Source organism: Mercenaria mercenaria, chromosome 14, assembly GCF_021730395.1.
Source record: "Mercenaria mercenaria strain notata chromosome 14, MADL_Memer_1, whole genome shotgun sequence".
NCBI classification, from domain to species: domain Eukaryota; kingdom Metazoa; phylum Mollusca; class Bivalvia; order Venerida; family Veneridae; genus Mercenaria; species Mercenaria mercenaria.
Window position 1 is genome coordinate 75,767,289 of NC_069374.1, and position 23,574 is coordinate 75,790,862.

Here is a 23,574-nt window from a genome sequence, read left to right on the forward strand (position 1 = left end):
CACTCTAAATAGAAATTGTTATGTGTACAGTATTCATGTACACATATATGTACAATGAAGAAAACTGGAATAATACAAAAAAAAAAAAACAGTTGTAACAAACAGAAGTAAACAGGTAAGTAACACATCAAGGCACCAGCTTAGAACAGTCAGTATTAAACCGTTTGGTTTACTTACTTGCGCCAAACCTCACTCTTAACCACCCCAAATCATGTTCCTATATTATAAAACAGTGTTGATGAAATTATTACACTATCCCTTACATACGTTACCGTATCTATTGTTGGGCGACGTAACGTTAGGTTAAATGGTGAGTTGTCAGCGTTTGATGGTAAAAGAAGACCCAAAGGGTCCCTCTAGGCATTATTTCAGGCATAGGTGGGCATCTCGGTAGAACCGCTTACCTTCCGTAAGCCAGATGGACAGTTTTCTTAATGAAAGAATTCTGTTAGACTCTTGTCCTTGATTTATTAATGCTAGAGCCTTTCAGACATGAACTGATTTAAACTGGTACCTTATTGTCGTATTGAAAAACAAATCAAAGTTAGTCTTCATTCCGTTATTATACCAACGAAAGTGTGATATCGCGTACATTTAAAAAGCAATTGTTTGTTCTGGATTTTACGCATCTCGGGAACATTGAAAATTGTCGTTACTCCTCTTTCAGGTCTGTTTATAAAAGCATGGAGAGTATTTTCAATGTCCAAGAGAGACGTTTTTCTGGGATACGCATAGAATAATTTTATATGAATGTTCATTTTCAAGTATTGGCTGCCTGGCTATTTCAATGATATTTCTGGAATAGTCTTTGGTACTTAGAGGTAGCTATATTGTCTTTATAATTTATAATTGTTACTTGTGTTCAGACTGTTTTAATAACAGTTATATCACGTACACATCGTTAAATGTTTGCTGAAAGTTTGCTTGCTTATTGTTAGTGATTTAACATTACTGATATCGGTGGAACTGCAAACTGTTAATTACTACTACATTGTATAATATTAGGATACCATTTCTATCATTATGATTATTTTCGGTCTTTTATCAACCGATATTAAGTGTAAATTTCAAATCACATGAGGTATTTCAAGAAACACGAGACGTACTAACTGAATTGTTGTGTAGAAATTAAAGTGTTTTCAGTGTTTCGCTTTGCAGAGCACCCATCAAATGTGTGATTTATAATCTTCATTCGCATTGTTTCTTAGCATATGCGTTGCAACATGAGTAATGAACCATTTCTCAGAAACGCATTTAAAAATGACAAATCTGTGTTTATTTATATCGTATGTCTTTTGTAATGCAGAGAATTTACTTACATAATACTATATATTGTATTGGTAAACTCGCATGTTTTGGTAATGTTAATAAAACAATGTATAAATGTAATGTTTCAAATGGTATCGAAGTCGATGAATGTAACATATGTGCGTGATACAGAGATCAAAGATTATGAATGTGGTCCACGTGGCTTCTTTGCAAAAGGTAAATATTACGAGTGTTACCTGAAATGTATAAAATGTGACCCTGTTCTACATATACTTCCTGCTACGATGGATATCACTCTGGTCCAAATAAGGACTGCTCAGAAAAATGCCTCACAAGATTTGAAACGTAAATCAACTACACTCTGCAATAAATGCAAGAAAAACTCTTACAACACGAAATGGTTCAACTGACTTGATATCATCATTGTCCGACAAAATTCTGTATCTGAATAAAACTAGCCTACTGTGCCTACTGTGCCGGTGTAATGAAGTATTTCGACCCCCATAGAATAATGACCCCCCGGTCATTATTCTATAGAAAAAGTGACCCCCGGTCATAGTATTATGACCTCCAGATCATAGTACTATGACTCCCCCACGTGAAGTAAACTGAACCTCACGAAGAATATTGACTCCCATAAAAAAACGACCCCCGGTCATTTGGTCAAATTTAGTGATAACTCATGTATCTAAGGCCTAATTGCTGCATTTGTCCTTCCGTTTGACCATTAGCCCCAGATACCATCACTTGACACAGAAATCAGAGCATTCCGCAACGGGAAAAGGGATTCTATTTCTAGACGCCGTATCTTGGTGTATAAATTTTTGTTCAGGAAAATAACAATTCACAATACGTTCACAAAACACACCAGTGTCAATAATCCCTGCAAACTTCGGTATGAAGTAATTCTTCAGAAGAAAACTGCACAAGAAACTGCTAACATAGAACTTTGTATTAATAGAAGTTGCAATACTTAGCAGTGGCAGTAAAGTACGGTAGCGGCAACAATAGAAAGTAGTAGTAGTAGTAGTAGTAGTAGTGGTAGTAGTAGTAGTAGTAGTAGTAGTAGTAGTAGTGGCAGTGGTAGTGGCAGTTGCAGTAGCAGCAGCAGCAGCAGCAGCAGCAGAGGAATAAGTGACAGCAACAACAGCAGCAGGAGAAGAAGAGGTAGATGTACAAGACGTATTAGTGGAAGCAGGTATAGTAGTATCAGTAGTAGCAGTTGTAGTAGTAGTAGTAGAAGTAGTAGTAGTAGTAGTAGAAGTAGTAATAGCAATAGAAGTAGCGGCACCTGTAGTAGTAGTACAATCAAAATGTTAACTATTGGCAATGGAGGGTATTAGAGTTGTAGATCTAGTAAAATTGTCCGTTAGGTTTGGTGGGGATCACTTTTTAATAGATATTATCGTCGAAATTCTTTTTAGGAGCCGGTGTTTTACACGGAAAGAGTAACTTTTTTAAATAGAATAATGTCCGGGAATCGATATTGTATGGGAGTTCGAATGTAGTAATTTCGGCAGTGAGTATTTTACATGGAAGGAGTCACTTTTTCTATAGAATAATAACCGGGGTCGTTATTCTATGAGATTCGAAGGGAGTCATCTTTAGGGAGTCAGTATTTTACTTGGAGGGGTCAGTTTTTCTATAGAATAATGACCGGGGGGTCGTTATTCTATAGAGTTTTCAAAGGGAGTCAGTTTTTTATAAGGGGAGTCAATATTTTACAGGAAAGGAGTCACATTTTCTATAGAATAATGACCGGGGGTCGTTATTCTATGGGGGTCGAAATACTTCATTACACCGGCAGTCCTGCTTCGTAGATCATAGAAAAAATCTTTATTTAATAGCTTTATTTATTATGCATACTTCATGATTATACACATTACGAAAATCTTTTTGGATCAATTTCTTCTCAAATATTTATATAATTATATAATATGTTTTTAAAGTCTTTTGAAGTGTAATTAAAACATACGTGAATATGTCTAGCATTAATTTGCATCTTAAGTTGATATTTTAAACATATTAGCAAATAGCCAATTCTAATTAGAAATGTCATGCATATACGAGACTGTAACTATGTTTTCTATTTTTACATTCTATGATCATTTAAGAACAACGAATATCAAATGACAATTTGATTACCACGAAATAGAAAAATTGGAAGCTCCGCAGGTCGCTCAACACAACAAAAACGAAATTGTTGCTGGCTCGGTTTGATTGAGCCTGTTCATGGACGGTAGGGGAAAAACATGCTACCGTCCACGTCCTCTAGCCCCGGGTTGAGCAGAACACAACATTTACACATGCTACAAATACAAAAAAAAATTAAGAAACATCCGAAGATGTGTTCATACGGCGGTGCACATGGAACCTTAAATGATACACCAGCGTGTAATTCCATGAAAAGCGGCGTATGGTCCCCAGTTAAAATAATTGGTTTGCCCTAAAAGAGAAAACAATGGGAAGGACTAAACAACCTGGAATTTAGAAAGGGGATCTGAGGTTATGGAGCCTGCATATAACAATCGTGGGAGTAACATTGTCCATCCATTGTTGCGGTCATAAGTTTGACTGTAACTTTAATTCTTTAATTAAATGCAGACTGATCAAAGGTAAGTACAGATACAACATTGATGTGCGCCATCTAATTGGTAAATTCAAATACTAAATGACAAATGCTGAATGTTTAATGTCAAAAATCGACTGTCAAATGGTAATTGTTAAATGATAATATCAAGTGCTAAGTGTGAAAGATGAAAGAATACATGCCAAATTTTCATTGCTAAGTGCCTATTGAAGAGCTGAATATATCAGTTGATGAAAACATCCTCTAAATAGTCACTGGTCTTTGTAACAAATGTTGTCTCTTTAGAATACATGACTTTATTATACAATATATTATATTAAAAGCCTTCTCAATCCAAACCTTAAAGAACTGAAATACTAATTATGTAGAGTATTAAATTAGAATTAGACTTTTATAAGAATATGTACGCTACAAAACTCAACTCGAGGCCTACTAAATTTCAGTAGAGTGACTCAAAAAGTGTTTTGTTGACATATATTGCACTTCCATGGGGGTTTGTTGAACAAGTATTTCCTGACAACCACAAGGTTAATCTTTTTGAATTTCAAATACACGTGCAAACATTTACAAATCATAAATCTGCAAACAATTCTCTTTCAGTCCGCTTTATTCATATTAAAAATAATTCTAAAATCGCATATGTTCACTGTAACTATAAGTTTGATCGAAGCAGTTTCATATGAAATACAGAATAGGCATGCTTATATAAAATGGTGTTAAGAATGTTTTATTTTGTCAAATTATCTGTTCGATGCCACCAGATTTATATAAGCCTATTTCCCCTGAATATTTTCTTTTAAATATCTTAAATTCTTAATGCATGTCCCCTAGTTTAAGAATTGAAATGAATGTCATGTTTTAGTGCAGTTCATAGCTAGCGGGCTTAATTTATGTACGTTTCACATAAAATAGTTTATTTCGTTACGAAGATAATTACACTTCGCGATACAATCTTGTAAAGTGTTTTCTATAACGTGTTGCATCTTACTTATTTAGAGATTGCGAGACTCTTTCCTAGTAGGTCTTAACTTGAAAATGTTTGCATCAAATACAGTTTTATAGGATGCATTCAACTTCAGCTAGTAATGGTCTTGACAGGACTAGCCTTAGTTTTTTTTTCAAACAATTAATTCAAAAGGATATTTAAACCAAGACGCAACGACTCTTTCATTTAGGTAAACCAATTTCTTGATGTCTTCGTTACAGCTGCTCAGACTCATCAAGAAAGCAAAAGCAATGCATGACAAACAAATGCATATCTATGTTTTATACAAATATGGCAACCTGTAGATATTTTTATTTATACCTACAAAATTGGATGATATAGTTTCTCAGCACAAAACGGCTTGTCTTACATACTTCAAAATATAGCGGATATTGCTCGATCAGTTGTGATTAATTCGTGCCGGGAGATGAATTAGATGGTGTAAGGGAAACTAATCTTGGTAAACGACTGTAACGGCCTACGACTACAGCTACAACTACTCTGCCTACGGTCTGTATAATTGGTGTTCAGACTGACAGTGTAATAGCAATTTATTAATATTACGACAAATGATAAGTTTATTTATATTTCTGTATCTGAATTTACATTAAAGTAAAAAAAACAACATATATGTCACAATGTTGTTATAAATTCACCCTAGGACATTTTCTTCCTGATAGTTCCCTTTTTCAATTCAGAAAAAAAAAGTTATTTTGTAAATACGTAACGCCAAAGTATCTGGCAATAAATGTTTAGAAACCGAGGAAGACTCGTACTAGCACTTGCCCGCTAAACTGATATAGCCATCTATATCATTTATTCTTAGTTAGTGACAGTTTTCAATATTTTTTAAAAGCAACATAGAATGAAAACAATACATTGTAAAAAATTCAGTTTTTACATTGAAATTCCACACTTTCGAGTTTTCGGAAGTTGTTGTAGATATATGACGTCATATTATTTGCATGTATTTCTGATCATTGTTTGTTCATTATCGTCAAAAGTATAAATCAAAAGAACTATAGTAAACGTGGTCTTTTTGGTCAAAGTTTTCAGTTTCATAAACGATTAAACACAATTAAATGTACCAATGTTTCTGTGGTCGATTTAAACATTGTGAAACATCACCCCTGATAATATACAAATATTGTTTCCGTCACAAACCCATAATACCATATGACTCATAAGTAATATCAATTACTGCCTTTTTTTTTTTGCAGTTTTCAGTCACTCATTATTGAACTAGACTGGACAACTAACCCATCAAAACCATTTAGTTTGATTAATTTGAAGGTAACAAATTTAAATAGACGTACAAAGTCAAGCATGACCACTCAATGTTTTCGACAGTTACTTTGGATTTTATTTTTGGAGATGAAATGCATTAGGATAATCTTCAGGCACAGAGGCTTAAATAATGTCATACAAACGTTTGTGCTTTTGATGACTGGATACTTATCGAAGAGGTTTCGTCTCCTCTAATAACTTTGAACACAGTCTCATTTGTCAGGATCTGAGACGTTTTGATTGAGTGCTACACTTGGTTGTCTTTCACTGTCAAAGTATATAGCATACATGATGAAAAATTTAATAGTTTGTCGAAAGTATGTACCTGTCGGTGATTCGTCAATTGGGGGTACATATATGCGTATAGAACAACAACTACTACAACGAAACTGAGACCCATTTTCAAGTATACATGTTTCATTACTAATAATAACAGAGATAAGATTATATTTATGGCAATGCTTCAAATTAATGATATTTCAGTAACGGAAAAATATTTTACTTAACGTAAAATTTGTCATGTGGCATCGAAATAAATTTTCAAATGGTTTGATATATACAGTAAAGAACAGAAGAGGACCACACTTTACAACTTATACACGACATGTAAGACATTTGTGGCGGCGAAACATTCTGTTAATTTGTGGATATTAATAAGTTTACTTTTCTCAATTAATTTGACTTAGTTTGAATTTATTGTAGTCTTCGTGCTCCATTAACTATCTTAAACCTGTGGTTTCTTTGGCTTTATATACTTTTTCAGTCAATTTGATAGCAAATAGACATACATGTGATACTTCCTTAAAACACGTATGCGTTCCATGTACTGCCCACTAAAACTATAATATCTCTTCTGTGCATGAGCATGGAACAGTGTGGTAACTTAAGCGAATGTTTTTGTTTAATGACTTACAGTAAGTATACTTCGTAATTCTAAGTATGTTCATTTCTTTGTTTATTTAAAAATATGAAATAATGCAAAAATCGCAGTATGTTTCCTTTTCTGTCAATTTGTTTGATTATGTTTGTATTTTGTAACTATTGTCTTCTTTTGAGATTGTAATACATACAGTATATCATTTTGGCTAACATGTTAATTACGAAATTACAAAATTATTAATATCACCGTATAGTTTTGTTCAGATTTCTATACTGTTGTTTCATATATTATTTATTATCATAAATTAGAGGAATGCGACAGTGTGCAATATTAGACGACTATGTTTTAGAAGTGATATCTACATCTCGACCATCCTTTGTTAAAGAACATATTGACTATCTATTCAAAACTTCACCCTTCAGATTAAAGATACATCTTACAGAATCTTTGAAAAATGGACCATGCCTTGTATAATTGCTTTGAGTATTGTATTATTTACGCTTACTCTGCTAAATTGCTATAATGAACTTGTCCATCTTTCAATTTGGACAGTACCATAAGCTGTTAAGCTTACCAAAAAGATACTGACTGAATGGCGAACAGTACAGATCTTTATCAGACTGCACGGATCTACACTGGTCGCAAAGACAGAATCAATTGTGTCAAGCATGATAAGGGTTAAATTAATCTACTCATACCGTTAAATTTATTACATACCTATAAATATTAAGTTAACTATTCGGCTTGTTGTTATTGTAATTTCTGGTCCTATATGTAATCCAACAATATATCTTTGTAATAGATAAATTGGTGCTATAAGGCGTGATGTATGTTGCACATTTTGTTACCTCTGTTGACTAATAACTGACTAAATTAAAGAATTTATCATAATTTTGCGTTTTACTTTTCTTAATACTAATGCCTCTATATTTATCCAAATTACAGAAAAACGGATGACAAATACGTTTTGGCAATAAAACTCTCAATCAAATAACATTTTACCAATGTTTAATACTGAGAAAAAATTGATTTGTCAAAGGAACACACATATCACATACCTTCTAAACAAACGTCAACAATAACTTCAGTGGGAAAGAAATAGAATTAGCTTTTGACAAAAGTATCTTAAGTGTCGAAATTTTGTTGCACAGAAAAAAAAACGTACTAAAATGAATGTTAGCCTATTTCAAGGATATACAGACGAACGGGCCCAAACCAAGGTACATCGTGTTCTTAGATAACCTCCTTTTTCAGTACTTTAATGTAATTTACGCTATATATATATATCTATTCAAGAAAAATAGTTGTCCATATCATTTTCATGTAACAAGGTTATATATGAAGCCGGTTTCAGACCGAGTCTCCCGGAAAATTTCGACTGTAATTTTTTTTGTTCGTAACTTGGACAAATTGTTCAATCAGGTATTAATATAGACTGTTTTACAACAAAACTATTCATTCAAAATACACTCTTTTTAAATATTAATGTCAATCACGTCATTAGGCCAGAGTTCTTTGATTTTTCGTTACTCAGACCCGCCGACCCTATTTTCCGTCATTTTCGAAAAAAAATAAAATTGAAATTTCAAAAATTTCAAAATTATTTTCGGGCGACGATCGATGTTTTGCTACATTCTGACGACGACAACGTCGATATTCTTCAGCGCATTATCCGTCAGTGTCATATAGGCGCAATTTCCGCTCAAATGGAAGCGTCTCCCGTACGTAAACAAAAACTCGAGTGAAATTTAAGATTGTCTTTGAACGATATATGCGTGATGGAAAGGCGGAATATTTGGTATGTGATCTAGTATATAAATAGACAATAAAACAACGAAAAACAAGTTCTGTAAAAGCCAAGAAGATGAAAGCTAGAAAAAACTTAGCGAAACGGTTACGGTCAGTAACAGTGTCTCAAAATGTTAGAAAAACATAGATTTACCCGACGTAAATAACAACGGCAACATTGAATGTGAATTTGACATGCCTTTAGCAGTTAATATTACATCGGGATGAGGTATAGGAGCAACAAAGTGCTGCCAAACAAAGGAGTCATCCGCTTCAGATTTTGGGTTGTTGTTTTTTACCAGGAGGGATCACTAGGGAAAGGGGCCCAGGCCTGTGATAATTTTGGAGCAAAAACAGCTCGGTGTTTGGGCAAAGGGAAATAAAAAACCTGATGTAAAGTCAGTTTTTGGGGAAAACTGCATAATTTAAAAGATATTTTCAGAGGGAAGAACCCTATTATGTAGGGGATAAAACCCTGTGATATGCTTATGAAGACATATATATATATTACAAGTTGCTGATTGGAGGTATTTATCTATATATTCCATTGCATACAAATCATTTTCAGGGACCTATCTAGCTACTTATGCTTTCAGTCATTTTCTGGCCATCAAATATAAAATAAAGAGTGACCCGACTTTAAATCACTTGCCCCTAACCACTGTGGGATCGAGCCCCACTCAGGTCATCATGTGAAAAAGATATCCAGCTGGCTGACATGGGGTAGACCATTCTACCCAGATGCCAATTCTTGCCTGAGATTACATGGGGTCTTCCTGCACCATTTAAGTCTGGAAAGTCACCATATGACCTATAAAATTGTGTCAGTGTGACTTATAACACAACAAATAAATATTAAAATGTATTAAATAAAGATCTTGGTCAAAAAAGTTTATGAATTAAAAATAATAAAAGTATGCACATGCTAAAAATGAAACCAGCCTATCAGACCATTGAAAATTGCTATTCAATCATCAATTTAATACTCACCGGAGATGTTATGACCAAGGGCAAATAGTACCCATGCCCAAAGAGTGATTTTGTTAAAGTTTTTGAAATCATCAATTTTACGTTCAAGATAATAAAAAAGTTAAACACAGAATGGTAATTTTCTTTGTATTACATGTTAAATGCGTATCAAAGTAGTGTTAAAATCCTTTCAGGCAACACATTTCAAGTGATCACTTATCGTCTGTTGTTTTAGTAAATTTTACTGCCTTTTTATTTTTATTTTTTTCCCTCCTCCTGTCAACATTTTTCTGCCCAAAATCCGAGTAACAAAAAATAAAAAAAACTCTGGCCTTAATACTAAACAAATATGGTAAAATGTATATTACATAGCTGAATTAATAATTATACTTGTTTGGATAAAGGAAAAGCGACCGAAAATTTAAGAAAGAGTGAATTTTGAACAATTAATCTGATGCTATTGAATGATACTTATGTCCTTAAAAACAATAGTATCTTAATAAAACTGTTATACTACCTGATGAAGATGATAACATAAACGCTGATTCAACTTATGATACCATTGTCTTTTGTTTTCAATCTTTATATGATTCCGTAGTTATGGAAATGTATAAAAAAATCGTTTCTGTTTCTCTTCCTTAGTCACCATTATTGTTTCTGTAAGTTTGTTTGCACACGAGAATGTGCTACTTACTGTCGCCTATATTCATATTCAACCGAAAAATGTGCTAAATGAATATATATTTGAAGTATGAAAATGAACTTGATTTCAAAAATGGCACGTAGACAATTGAATAGCTAATATATAACTTGATATATGTTATTTTAATTTTCAAAATCACGCGTTTAAGAATATAATTATTCTTTTTATCACATGTTAGCTTTTTTATGTTGAAACTTCCTTCTTGCTTTAGCGACCCAGCGTCATTATGACGCTGTCAAATCATACACAATTAATCAATACAACTTATGAATACCATTTATTCAATGTTTATCGCCATTAAATGCATTTTCTACACATACCTACGAATCAATAAATACTGTTCATATAATATCCTTGTCGTATTTATGAAATGGGACACTGCCGTATCAAGCTCTTTAATTTATAAAACGTGACTGAACGTTATTTTTAATGTCTATAACACGAGTCGTCAGCAATAATCTCCTGACACATTTAAACTTCCCTTTCGCTTATAATGTTTTTTATTTTCTTCAGGGCATTGTCCCTTAAACATTTTGCAGCATAGCATTTATCACTTTCCTTGATTTTTGATTCAAAACACAAAATAACTGTTGTTAGATGAACATGGAAAGATAAAACAATATTGTACCCTATTCTGGTCTATTGTTTAAAGTTATTGAACATGATCTTGTACTTAGGACTTTACAACGTATCTTTATTTCACTTCCTGTTTTACAAATAAAACCTATTTAACTTTGGTCGCAAACTACAATTTACTACTTACTGTCTGCTATTTTATGTTCGACGGACACAATTGTGACAAAAAAGGATATTTCTTACAAATAAAAAATGAACTGGATTTCAAAAACGGTACGTACACACGCACAATGTTAATATATGATTGTCACTTGTTTTGAATTTTAAAATTATTTCTGAATGAAATCATTTTGGAACAATTCCCATTATTCATTTATTGCTTTATATTTACGCGGACATGTCATAAAGAAAATTGTAAGCTCGGTTGCAGTTGCACCTCAGTCTGTATTTGAATTAATAATGATATTATCAATCGGACATAATGTACCCTTGTGTATACGTACATGTACGCTACTTATATTCTCATATTGAATATAGCAACAGAGTTAATGGAAGGACTAATTTTGAACGTTTGTCGCCGGCATATGAAATCTTCGTCGGCAATTTTGAATACATTGCAAACAAAAATGACTACAAATTGAAATTTGTCGGTTCTACATAATTTTGGAACATTTTGCAAGAAAAATAAATAATATTTTTCTTGAGCCAAGTATGCCAATTTCATTTTAGATGTATTGCTTGAATTTAAATGTCTACTGTTTAGCTGGATAGCCATATTTATCGCATTCTAATCAATATTTCTTTCTTCGCGTTCTTTTTACGTGCTCTAACCTGTTTGTATCGCTTCTTTTGTACATATTCGCTTGTACAATATCACTGTTTAATATAGATTTAAACATTTATCTCCGTTTGTCTTGTAATTCAACACTTCCTCTCGTAGTTTTCTGATAGTTTTTTCTTGTTTGTACATTACTTCATATCTATTACACAACTAAGACATTAGTAATGTAATTCTCAATTCATCATTTTCAAACATATCCGTTTATTTTGTGTGATTATACTTATGTGACGACTATAATAATGGTCATGATTCTCCAAATGATGTGTAAACAAACAAAATGCAGCCTTCTATATTTTGCTAGATTTTTGTCTCATTATACTGAAAAATATTAAATATAAACATTTCAATTTCATGTTTTTCTATGAGCTATTGAATCATTTTAATCCTGACTGTGACACCGTTACAAACAAGATCCAAAATAACAAAAACAATAGTTTCGTATTAGTTTCGACTGTCCTGATTATGTCAATGTTTCAAACAAGATCAAACATATCTAAGACAACACATTCTTACTAAACTAAGATTAACCTTTTATCTTCAGAAAAAAATATAAAAATAGTGACCTTATAAAACATTATTTTACTGGTACATTCTTATAACATATTGAGATAACTTCAAAACTTCCTTGATCAAAAATAAGAAACCTCATATTTTATGAAAATATTGGACTTATTATTAATGATATGCATAGTTAAAAGTTTATTTGTTGATATTATGATACTAGTACACATTATTAAGATCTAACGGGGCACACTTCCTAACTGTAACAAACTAAAAGAAATGAAATTGCTAAAAATATCGACACGGTGAAAATGTACAGTCCTCGATGTTGGATTTGATCCCAGGACACCCTTACCGCAGATCGGCGCCTAAACTACCGGAACTAGCAAGAGACCAAGTTTTGCATAGCACATATTCATTACACCGTAACTCTATGCTGGAAAATTCTGCAGTGTTTTAAATGTAGCATCTAATGTTGGGACATAATGTATGCAAAATTTAGCTTAGCATTGGTTTTGTTAAAAATAACATTTTGCAAATCAAACGAAGCCGAGTTTTGTGAATTACAAATTACACGTCCGTAAACCCGGGCAGGGCTTTTGTGAAATATTGTCAGTCAAACTCTGAAAATTAGTGGCATGGAAAGACTTTTTCTAGGACTTAATTTACAAGGGATCCATACAAAATGATAAAACAAAAGATGGACATGAATAACATGCAAAGAGACATGAATATGTTTAAGGCGTAGCACCGTGCGTAACGTCATATAACATTAAATGAAATTATGTTTTATATCACGATAACATTCTAAAAGAACTTATCAAACTAAAAAGACACATTTACAAAAAAAAATATTCATAAAATTTGTTTGATATGCACTTTAACCTGTGTATGACATAGTTAAAACTGCCTTGTTTACCTCAAAATGGTAGCATCGGTGAAACATATGATGTGATATGTTGTATGACAATTACACATTTTATTTCAATGGCGTATGATAAGTTATAAGTGAGGGGAAAATGTACCACGAAATATTATGACGCAACTGTGAATAAGGTATGCTTTGAAGAAAGAATGCACTCTTTCGAAAAAGCTATTTACCAAAAAAAAAAAAAAAAAAAAAAAATCAGTTACAAAAAGAAACACATTGACAACACAATGTTTAGTTTTTATTGACACTATGTCTTATAGATCATCTGGCTACTCGCCAGGTTTTGAACCATCGACTTTTAGCCATGTGGATGGTTTCCTCACTTGAAAGAATTCTACACCATGAGCGAGGTTTCGTCTCCACTTCGGTGAGGGGCAATTAAGTGGAAGCCAGTGACCTTAGCCATTGGCCTCGGATAGCACACCCTATTCACACCCCTCCCCCGCCCACCGGAAATGCATATTAACACTGCTTATGGTATATTTATCATTATAGAGATTTCAATTACTTCATTGTTTGAACAGTAAGGCGATAAGTTTTTATTTTATCATTTTTTCAACATTTGCAAATTACCCAGATTCAAAATTTAATTACAAAACAATGTACTTCAATATTTGACGCATATTCAACCGTTATAACGATTTTGGAAATTTCACGCTCTCACAGAAACAAACTTCATTGTCATATCAACATTTGCGATCATCGTGTAAACAGTGCTTATTAAGTCATTGTAATTTGTAGTCTGGATATATTGTTGTCCTGATTTATTTTAGTACATTTTCCCTATCGGCTTTGAAAACATTTTTTCCAGTTTGAAAATATCATTTTGCAAGTTAAAGTATATCGAAGAGTGTCAATTATATGAGATGCAACTATTGATTAATGTAAATGTAATAAGCTATCCATCAGGTATTAACGTATTAAATAAAAAATCATGAAAACGCGACAAAAAGGCATAATTAATCGATTTTATTTTGCTTTTGTTCTACAATGTTTAGCGCATGCACGGAGTAATTTTCCATTACCGTTCCAGCGTTATCATTGAATCAGAACAATTGCAAGTATTTGTTTGTTGTATAATTGATCATATTCTTCACAGTTAAAGTATAAGTATATTTGTATACATTTCTACTGTGGCTTGGAGGGGGCATAAGAAATATTTTATTTATCACTTACGCACGTGTTAGCTACCGCCTGCGAACGTGATAATTAACACATGTGCACGTGATGCTAACACGTGCGCACGTGATAAATAAAGTACACGTCATAACTATCACGTTCGCACTTGTTAGCTATCACGTTCGCACGTGGTAGCTTACACGTTCGCACGTGATAGCTATCACGTTTATATTATTTATATTATTTATCACTTGCGCACGTGCTAGCTACGTGTTGAGAACGTGCGAACGTGATAGTTAATTAACACGTTCCCACGTGATAGCTAACACGTGCGCACGTGATAAATAAAATATTTCATATGTCGCCTCTATGCCACCGTACATTTCCTTCAAAGTACTGACGATGTTAATTTTAGATAAATCAGTATGTAAAGTGTATGTTATTAAATGTAACAGGACTATCTTTTTCACGTGTTCAAAATAAATAAATTATTTATTTATATAAAGTCAGGCTATATAATTAACAACTTTTCTTTCTGCACACCTTGTGTTTTGTTTTTATTTCAGCAAAACATCGGCATGTCTAAAAGAAAATTAGACACAATGTTTAATGATTATTCTATTTTAATAAAACATAGCAACAATAGCAATTGAGCGGTAACGGTTGCAAAAAAGTTACCATAACATCAAAAGTCCTATAATCAGTAAGTCCTTAATCCCTCGAATATACCTTGAACATAATGAATTGATGAAATTCAAATTTAATCAACTCTGTTGAATGGAATATTCGTCAATCATTCTATTACATTTCATAGCAGGAGTGTGAATGACACTACATAAACATGATAAATGAATGACTTTGCTCAGTAAAACAAAATGTATGTCATTTTATACGTAAAAATGAATGTAGAACAAACATACTACTAGTTTCGTAACGAAAAAGATGCGCTTGTTGTTCTTTTTTTTTTTTTTTTTTTTTTCGCGGATTTGTAATGCGTAGCTAAAGCCACACAATATTTCCGTTTCAGAACTGGTGCATATTCCTCGATATAAATCTGATGATCATCTTTTGCAAACTTGCAGAACACTAACGGTATCTTAATGTAAAAATGATCGCAAAATTCTTTAATCACGCAGATGGAACCAGCAAGAGATATACCCTTTATATAATATAGCAAGCATATATGTTCAAACATACTACAGAATACATCTAACTAAAGGAAGTAAATACACTTACCCATGCATACAGGAGATATACCTTGATTAATATTTGAACATGCATGCTGGAGACATATTACCAATTAAATCAGTCAGTATGTTATAAATAGTATTAATATTCGTAATTAGATGTGTAAGAACTTGTCTCACCAAATAGAATATATTTGAATAGATTGCTTTAAAAATCGTTTACCAGCTGTAACGTTCATTTGCATTGTAAGCAAATGACACAATACATGTACCAACAAAAGGAGATAATCCAAGAGTAATATCTAAGAGTTAATACGACCTCGCAAACAATAAGATAAAGAATGCCATGTACGAGAATGAAACAATAAAAATCTAAAGGCTGTTAACAATGCTAGATCGGTTAAAATAAAGAACAAATGACATCTACGCATAATGATTAAATAACAAGTGTCACGTTACAAAGTGAAATATGCAAGCTAACGTTGTCTCTACAATTTATTTACCATCTAGATGATTGCAGTTCAATTGCATTTTATCTGCAATTATGAGGACTTATAATGAAAATCATAGAAATAAGTGTTAGTGTTTATCAAACCTACTCAAGTTGTAGATATTACTTACGTTACATTTCCTAATTCCATGGCAAAGTACAATTCACTATTACGTCATTGTCCCTCAAGAGAAGAATAATTAAGATTTATTACTTTACAGATGTTCGTCTTGGTGATGTTTGCTTGGTTTCTCCTTAGAACGAATACTGTAAACGGAATAGGTAAGTTCAAAATTCAAAATCATCTAGATTATGATAAGCAGTCAACAATAATAATTTGATATTTGATTAAAGCAAATGTATTCTGCTTTTATTTGTATTGTGTATCGTTTATTACAAATTCATGGTGGCAATATTTAAAACAATGCATTTACTTTTAACATGTACGTTTTCACAGACACGGGCACCTTTGATCCTAACTGTTTAGATGACTGTGCATGCTGTAAAAATAGAGACTGTGGTCCACATGGTTACTGGCCAGAAGGCAACTGTTACAATGGCTGCATTGACGGATATAGAGGTGGTCGTTGCGTTCTAAAATGTGATTACTCTAATTGCGTTGAATGCTCAGCTTTGGCATATACATGTACAAAGTGTAAGGCAGGCTATTATCCTGGCCCAAGTTCTAACTGTTCATCAAAATGTTCCGTAGGCTGTAAGACATGTACATCAAGCACCTATTGCACAAAATGCATTGATGAACATTACAATGCAAATGGTTTCAATGACTGTCGATATCGTTATTGCCCATTACACTGTAAATGTGTGCAGGATGTATGTGTGTCATGTGAAGATGGTTACTATAACGTAAGTTCATCATGCCTCGGTAAATGTCCATCTACCTGTGTCACCTGTTCAGCAAAAGACAAGTGTAGTAAATGCAGAGAAGGTAAATATAATGGTTATGAGTTTGACATTACCGATCGTCTTTTGTTGAATAACTGTACCCATGGATGTCGGGACAATTGTATCACTTGTTCGTCTTATAATAATTGCTCACAATGTGTGCCGGGTAAATATGGAATGACTTGCCAGGATGATTGCTCAGTCGGATGTGAAAACAGCATATGTCAGATTGAGTCTGGAAATTGCACATGTAAAACCAATTTCTCCGGTCGTAACTGTACTGACTGTGTCCCTGGTAAATTTGGAGCATCATGTGAGAAGACCTGCCCTATGCTTTGCAAAAATAAACGTTGTGGGAAATCTTCAGGTAATTGTTTGGATGGATGCATATTTGCAACGATTGTTGGCGAAACGTGTAATGCATGTGTAAATGGTAATTATGGGGATGCCTGCAACGCGTCTTGCCCTAATAATTGCAAGGATGTTAATTGTGAAAGAGATACCGGTGAATGTTCATACGGATGCAAAGACAATTTCAGTGGGAAAAAGTGCGAAGCTTGTGAGGACGGTAAATATGGAAAATCATGTAATCTTACCTGTCCTCAGAATTGTGCTGACGATAAATGTAACAAAACGTCTGGGCATTGTTTCGCCTGTAGTGTTAACTATTTTGGAAACGAATGTAACGACTGTGCCAAGGGGTATTATGGGTCAACATGCAATGATGAATGTTCTTCTCACTGTTCGAATGGTGTGTGTAATAGAGCTACAGGGAACTGTGATCTTGGTTGCAAAGGGAATTATTCTGGAGATAAGTGTTGTATTAAGGGCGGTTACTGTTTGAATTGCTCGTCCAACTCCGAGTGCAACAAGTGCATATCCGGATATTCTAGCGAACAGTGCAACGTAACATGTTCCTCAAATTGTCTCGATTCTTGTGATTTGGTAACAGGTGAATGCCATTCTTGCAAAAATGACATGTACGGTCGATTTTGCAACGCAACGTGTTCATTGTCTTGCAACAAATCACAGGATGCAAACTCGAGTAGATGCGAATTAAAGCATGGAAACTGCCTCCACGGATGTGTGGATGGCTTTTACGGTCCAAATTGTTCTGAGTCCTGCAATAGCCAATGTATTGACAATTTGTGCATGCGGGATACAGGCCAATGCACAAACGGATGTTCATCTGATGATCCTGTGTGTACTAAAAGTTCAGGTAAAATTTATCTTTGTATTGCCAAAATTAGGATGCTTAAATTGCTATACATACGTTTTTGAAACAATCTTGAAATTGTAATAGAAACGTTTTCTGTAGACATATGATAGTCATATGTACTATTAGTAGAAAAACGTATTGATATTTGAATTATATTATTGACATTACATTCTTATACATTCTAAGCTTATACACAGCTTCATGAGTATCACAAAATTTGATCTGATAAAGCTTTTTGCACGAGTTATTACATGGTGATTTATTGAGTCATATTACATTAAATTAGATACGTTCTCTTTTGAAAAACCTGGGGAAACAAACATTTGTTTAAAAGATTATACTTGAAAGACTTCACTAAAAATATTCACTCTATCGACTGACGGGGCCTTTCGTGAACGACTGTTTAAGGTCGCTTACTTAAACTCACTAGCCCGTAGGCACTGTAGGCTCGAAACCTAAATGTTTTCATTTGAAGGAGCCATCTACCCAGCTAACAGATGGCCATTGGTTCTATCCAGGTGCTCACGCGTGTTGAAATGATGTCAGGAGAGGAGCAAACATGGTCTCCCCCTAAAATGCCACCATATGGCCTTTACCTTTGTCGGTGTGACGGTACAGCTAAAACACAGAGAGACCCCAAAGTACTTTAGAATTAAGATATTTATATCCTTGATTCGCAGTTTCTAAAACAACATGTGGCACATGTGGTTAGATCTCAATAACTGAAGCTGAAATGTTGCCGTATGTCTTTAGTAGATAGGTTTGACTTAAAATTGTACACAACTATTCATTTGAAGGACAAAAATCGAGCGACTCTACTGAAGTGACAGGGCCCATTGTAGGAGGAGTTGTCGGACTAATTATTTTAGTAACTGTGGTCATTGTGGTGGCTTTTGTCTACAAACGAAGGTCAGTAATTACATATACACAAGACATACCTATTTGAATATACATTCTGTATTACTATTATCTGCAAATAAACTGTATGAACATTAATTATTACAATTAAAATCTTACTCTAGCTATTTGATGAAAATGCAGTATTTCATTATTAATTATCAAATATTTAAAGTTTTAATATTTTATTTTGAATATGCAACGATACGTGTACGAACTTACTTAGTTATTATTAGGCAAAGCAAAAATGAAAGTAGTGGACGAAATAGAGAAATGCCGAGACACACAGCCAGGGAAGAGCATACATATGGAAACATCACAGGTAAGAACATAAATTATGCTATATTTGCCTTTTACCATTCTACCAAAAGTGTACTCAAGGGTAAATGGGACAGTTTCCTATATGTATATAGAGCCAACATTTTCATACAGGCATAATTTCTTTAAACTTGTTATACTGACTGAGAATCAAGTTTAAAACGGAAATATGTATTACAAATTATAGGTGCCCAGGCTTGATCATAAATTATATACCTTTGAAAGTCGGAAAATACTGAAAATAGTTTTGCCCTATATACATATAGGAAACTGTCCCCTTTACCCTTAAGACTTATTCAACGTATGTAGCTACTTTTGAAAACAACCCATCATAAATAAAGAAAAAACACATTGTCAAGTTTACAACTTATTTTGTAATGGTGACATTCACTTGGTTGTACAGGTTATTTGATATAATTCTCAAAAGTATTTATACTCACTAATTTTCTAACTTCACAATTTTTTTTTATCTCAGCTACATTTTGTAAGATTTGAATCAAAATTAGACAGAATGTAGCCCTTAAATAAAAAGTCACTTAACCAGTAAATCCAAAAGGCGGCAATACTCTTAATCCATTAAGATCAAATTGAACACCCGTAAATATTTTCTGTATCAACGTGCCACCTTCAAATTAGGTGTACATTTACGTCGGAAATTAAATTAGAAAAAAAAAATGTTTTATCATTTTATAAGTAAAAGCGAATATGTACTTTGCACTGAGAAATATGCACACGGAATAAGACTGCGTCGTTGCTGTCGCGCACTATCTCGTCTTGGAGAGTGTACGGTTTCCATGGAAAGTGTTTAGTCCCGCAGATGGCACTACTTGCAGCAAAATGGCATTTTTTCTGTGATTTTTTTCCGTATCTCTACCCGACTATTACATATGGGATACGGTACAAATACAACCAACTTACACATAACTATCCTTCTTGCGTATCAGTTTGCATGGTTGTCGCAATCACATGGTTGCTTAGGACTGAAATGTTCTATGCCTTCAAAAAATCTTCTTTTTTTTTTCTTTTTTTTATTAATATACTGAATGAGCAATTGCATTGCCTAGGTGATATTTAAAAAAATCTTAAGACACTGTATTTTGGAGACTTCACGACATTGTTTTGAGATTTTCGATAATTGTTTTATATGCGATAACAGCAGGTGTTAGTTTTTCATTTTTGTGTATGTTTTAACATTTCATCATTAATTATATTCTTAAAGTTTGTTCAGTGGAAAATGTCATTGTATTGGAATAGGCGTTTAATCAAATTAATCATTTTCACTTTCATTTTAATACAAGATGCATTACTCACATTTAGCAGAGAATATTTAGAAAACTCATTATTTAATGATGAACAATTAGCTGAAAATAGTTACTTGGCAAATTTGTGACGACCTTATAAAGGCAGCTACATTTGTAAACAATACCTTAACGTTTACAGTAAAAGATCCAAAATCTAGATTTAGAACTTCATCACATAATCTTTTCATAAGAACTGGAAGATACAGTGATACTCTTCGAGAACAGACATTTTGTTAATCATGTAATATGAATACCATAGAAAATGAATACCACTTTTTTTTAGTATGCCCGATGCACCGTGACTTAAGAAGTAAAAATTTTAAGAAATATTATTGCCACTGGACAAATATCATTAAATTGCAAACATTGATGTCATAAAAAAAAATGTTATCTTAAATTAAGCGAAGTATATATATTTTGCAACAAAGAATCGTATTTCTTACTACATTATTTACATCCAGTCTGAATAATATACGTTATATGATGTACGAAATACACTATTGTTAATTTGTCAATTCTACAATTGTTAATTATAAAAATATAACGCTCTTCCGATATTTTTGTAAAACTTATCTCACTTATTTAATGTGTGCTTCTTTCGAGAATAGTTAGCATAACCTGCTACAATCATCTTCCAATTATATTTCTATTAAATATGTTTATCATTGAACATGAATTCTTTATTGGCTATAAGCATATGTGTTATGTTTATGCTGAAAAATCTATATTGTATTGTACAAAAGAGAACCATTCGGTGATTACTCCATCATCTGTAGTAGATATTGACGGCGTTAGGGTAGACGAGCGAGCAATCAAGAGCGACGAGACTTATTACAACACGGAACAAAATAACCACAGAGTGAACGTGGACAATCTACTTATGTATGTTACCAAGAAACACGTTGATTCATTTGAAAATGAATTCAAAGTAATTGGGATTTTGTGCTTAAACATCTACTTTTTTTATTTAAAAAGAAAATTCGTACCGTAGATGTAAATTTGTAGTGAAAAGTTAATCATACGCGTGTACATATCATGCAAAATAGTAAAAAAATACTAAAGTACTAAAGATAGTTTATCTGATGTGTAAACATGACAAAAGCGGTCAAAATATGATAACTGTTCTCCTTCTTTGAAAGATGTAGCTTAACCAGTTAAGATAATGTAATTGGTTATACTATATAAATATTCTCGTACATTGGGTAGCATTTAATAAAATGCATGAGAAAGTTTTATGATATAAACATTTGTAAAGCTAAAAGCCATGGAGCATTGAAAAATGATTAACGTTGGTATAAGATTACAGATGAAACTGTTTTGATATTCGTACTTGTAAGAAACCTTCCTTGTTTAGTCGTCTGAAAAATAAACCTTTATAAAGATCACTTAAGGGTACCTAATGCTTTATTAAAAGATTTTTGTCACGTCATATGTAATACGAGCGCTGTATTATTTTGTTTAATGTTGATATAGATCTTCACGAGGACAAACAAATATTTAAATGATTAAACAGACCCGTTAATGTCACGATTTAAATGCATGCATGGTTTTTTACTATTACAGAAGCTAAATAAAGGGTTAGACTTGACAGAGAATTGCACCTTTGCCAAAAAGCCCGAAAATATTGCGTTGAACAGGTACAATGGAATATACCCGTGTACGTATTGAAGAGTAAATATAATTGAATCGGTTAATTAATTATCATTGTTATGACTCGCATATGTATTCAGTAACTAATACAACGATTGAAAAAAATGAGTTAATATAATTGGTAGATAAATTTTGAAGATGGATGCTCGATTTCTCCTGAAAACCTAAATGGTCATTTTTGTTTACAACTAAAATATATTATACTTTTACTGTATATACTGTACATTCCAAAGTGAACTTTAAATATTTGTATGCAGAAAACTAGTACGTAAATGGAAATTTATCAAAGCATATCTTTTTCAATGGGCTCCCTTCATAGACATAAGCTGAAGTGCCAAAATCATTTCACAAACAATGCCATGTATACTGTAATCAAATTCGCACTGAATAGAACAGTTTGTTGTAAAACTACCGTGTAACTGTTTGTGTAAGAAGTGTAACTCGTACATATTCCAGATGACCATTCCAGAGTGACTTACCCTGGTCAGCCGGACTTTTTCATCAATGCATGTTACATCGATGTAAGTATAACGGTCTGAATGAATACTGCTAAGGAACTGTTAGGTATTCATCTACGGCCGGAGAATAATTTGGTTTCACCGCTATGGGCTCGAAAACTTGCTTGCCGTGTAGTATGTTTTATGTAAGGTCGCAGTTCAGCTTGCTTGCAGGAGGACGTTTGTTCTATGCAGGTGTCCGCTGTTGCCTGAAATAATACCCGGAGAGGCACCAAGGGTCTTCCTTCACCATCAAAACTGGAAAGTCACCATATGACCTTTAATTGTGTCGGTGTGACGTTGAATCAACAAAAGTGAAAATAATAAAAACGCTCCGGTCGGAGTAGGAATGATATATTGTCACTGCATGCATACTGACAATTCTAGTTTATATTCCATATAAGATTAAAACTGAAGAGGATGTCGATATCTTATTAGATAACTACTTTATATTGAATACATTGCTGTGTTACGTTATATTTGCATAATTTGTATAATTATACGAAACCGTTATGCTTTGCTAAATTTTACTAACGTAATTCAGGTTTGGTTTTAATATATAATAGTAATTTAAAGACACTCCTGCGAGAGTGTTTATCAAAACCAGACTTTTATTGGGATGTGGTAAACAAACATGGTCATTTTTCGATTGCATTAAGTAAAGTTGTTA

General features: G+C 33.1%; 1 protein-coding gene across 1 annotated transcript in view; it reads left to right on the top strand.

Moving 5' to 3' along the window:
* Positions 1–11,226: 11,226 nt before the first annotated feature.
* Positions 11,227–23,574, top strand: part of LOC123527616 (receptor-type tyrosine-protein phosphatase alpha-like) — a 29,065-nt gene continuing 16,717 nt past the window's right edge. Inside the window, exons 1-8 of the mRNA XM_053523956.1 lie at positions 11,227–11,320; positions 16,338–16,398; positions 16,574–18,241; positions 19,039–19,150; positions 19,375–19,460; positions 21,501–21,685; positions 22,321–22,414; positions 22,864–22,928. Coding sequence (XP_053379931.1) covers positions 11,300–11,320; positions 16,338–16,398; positions 16,574–18,241; positions 19,039–19,150; positions 19,375–19,460; positions 21,501–21,685; positions 22,321–22,414; positions 22,864–22,928 — 2,292 coding nt within the window. The 5' untranslated portion in view covers positions 11,227–11,299. The remainder of the gene's footprint in view (positions 11,321–16,337; positions 16,399–16,573; positions 18,242–19,038; positions 19,151–19,374; positions 19,461–21,500; positions 21,686–22,320; positions 22,415–22,863; positions 22,929–23,574) is intronic.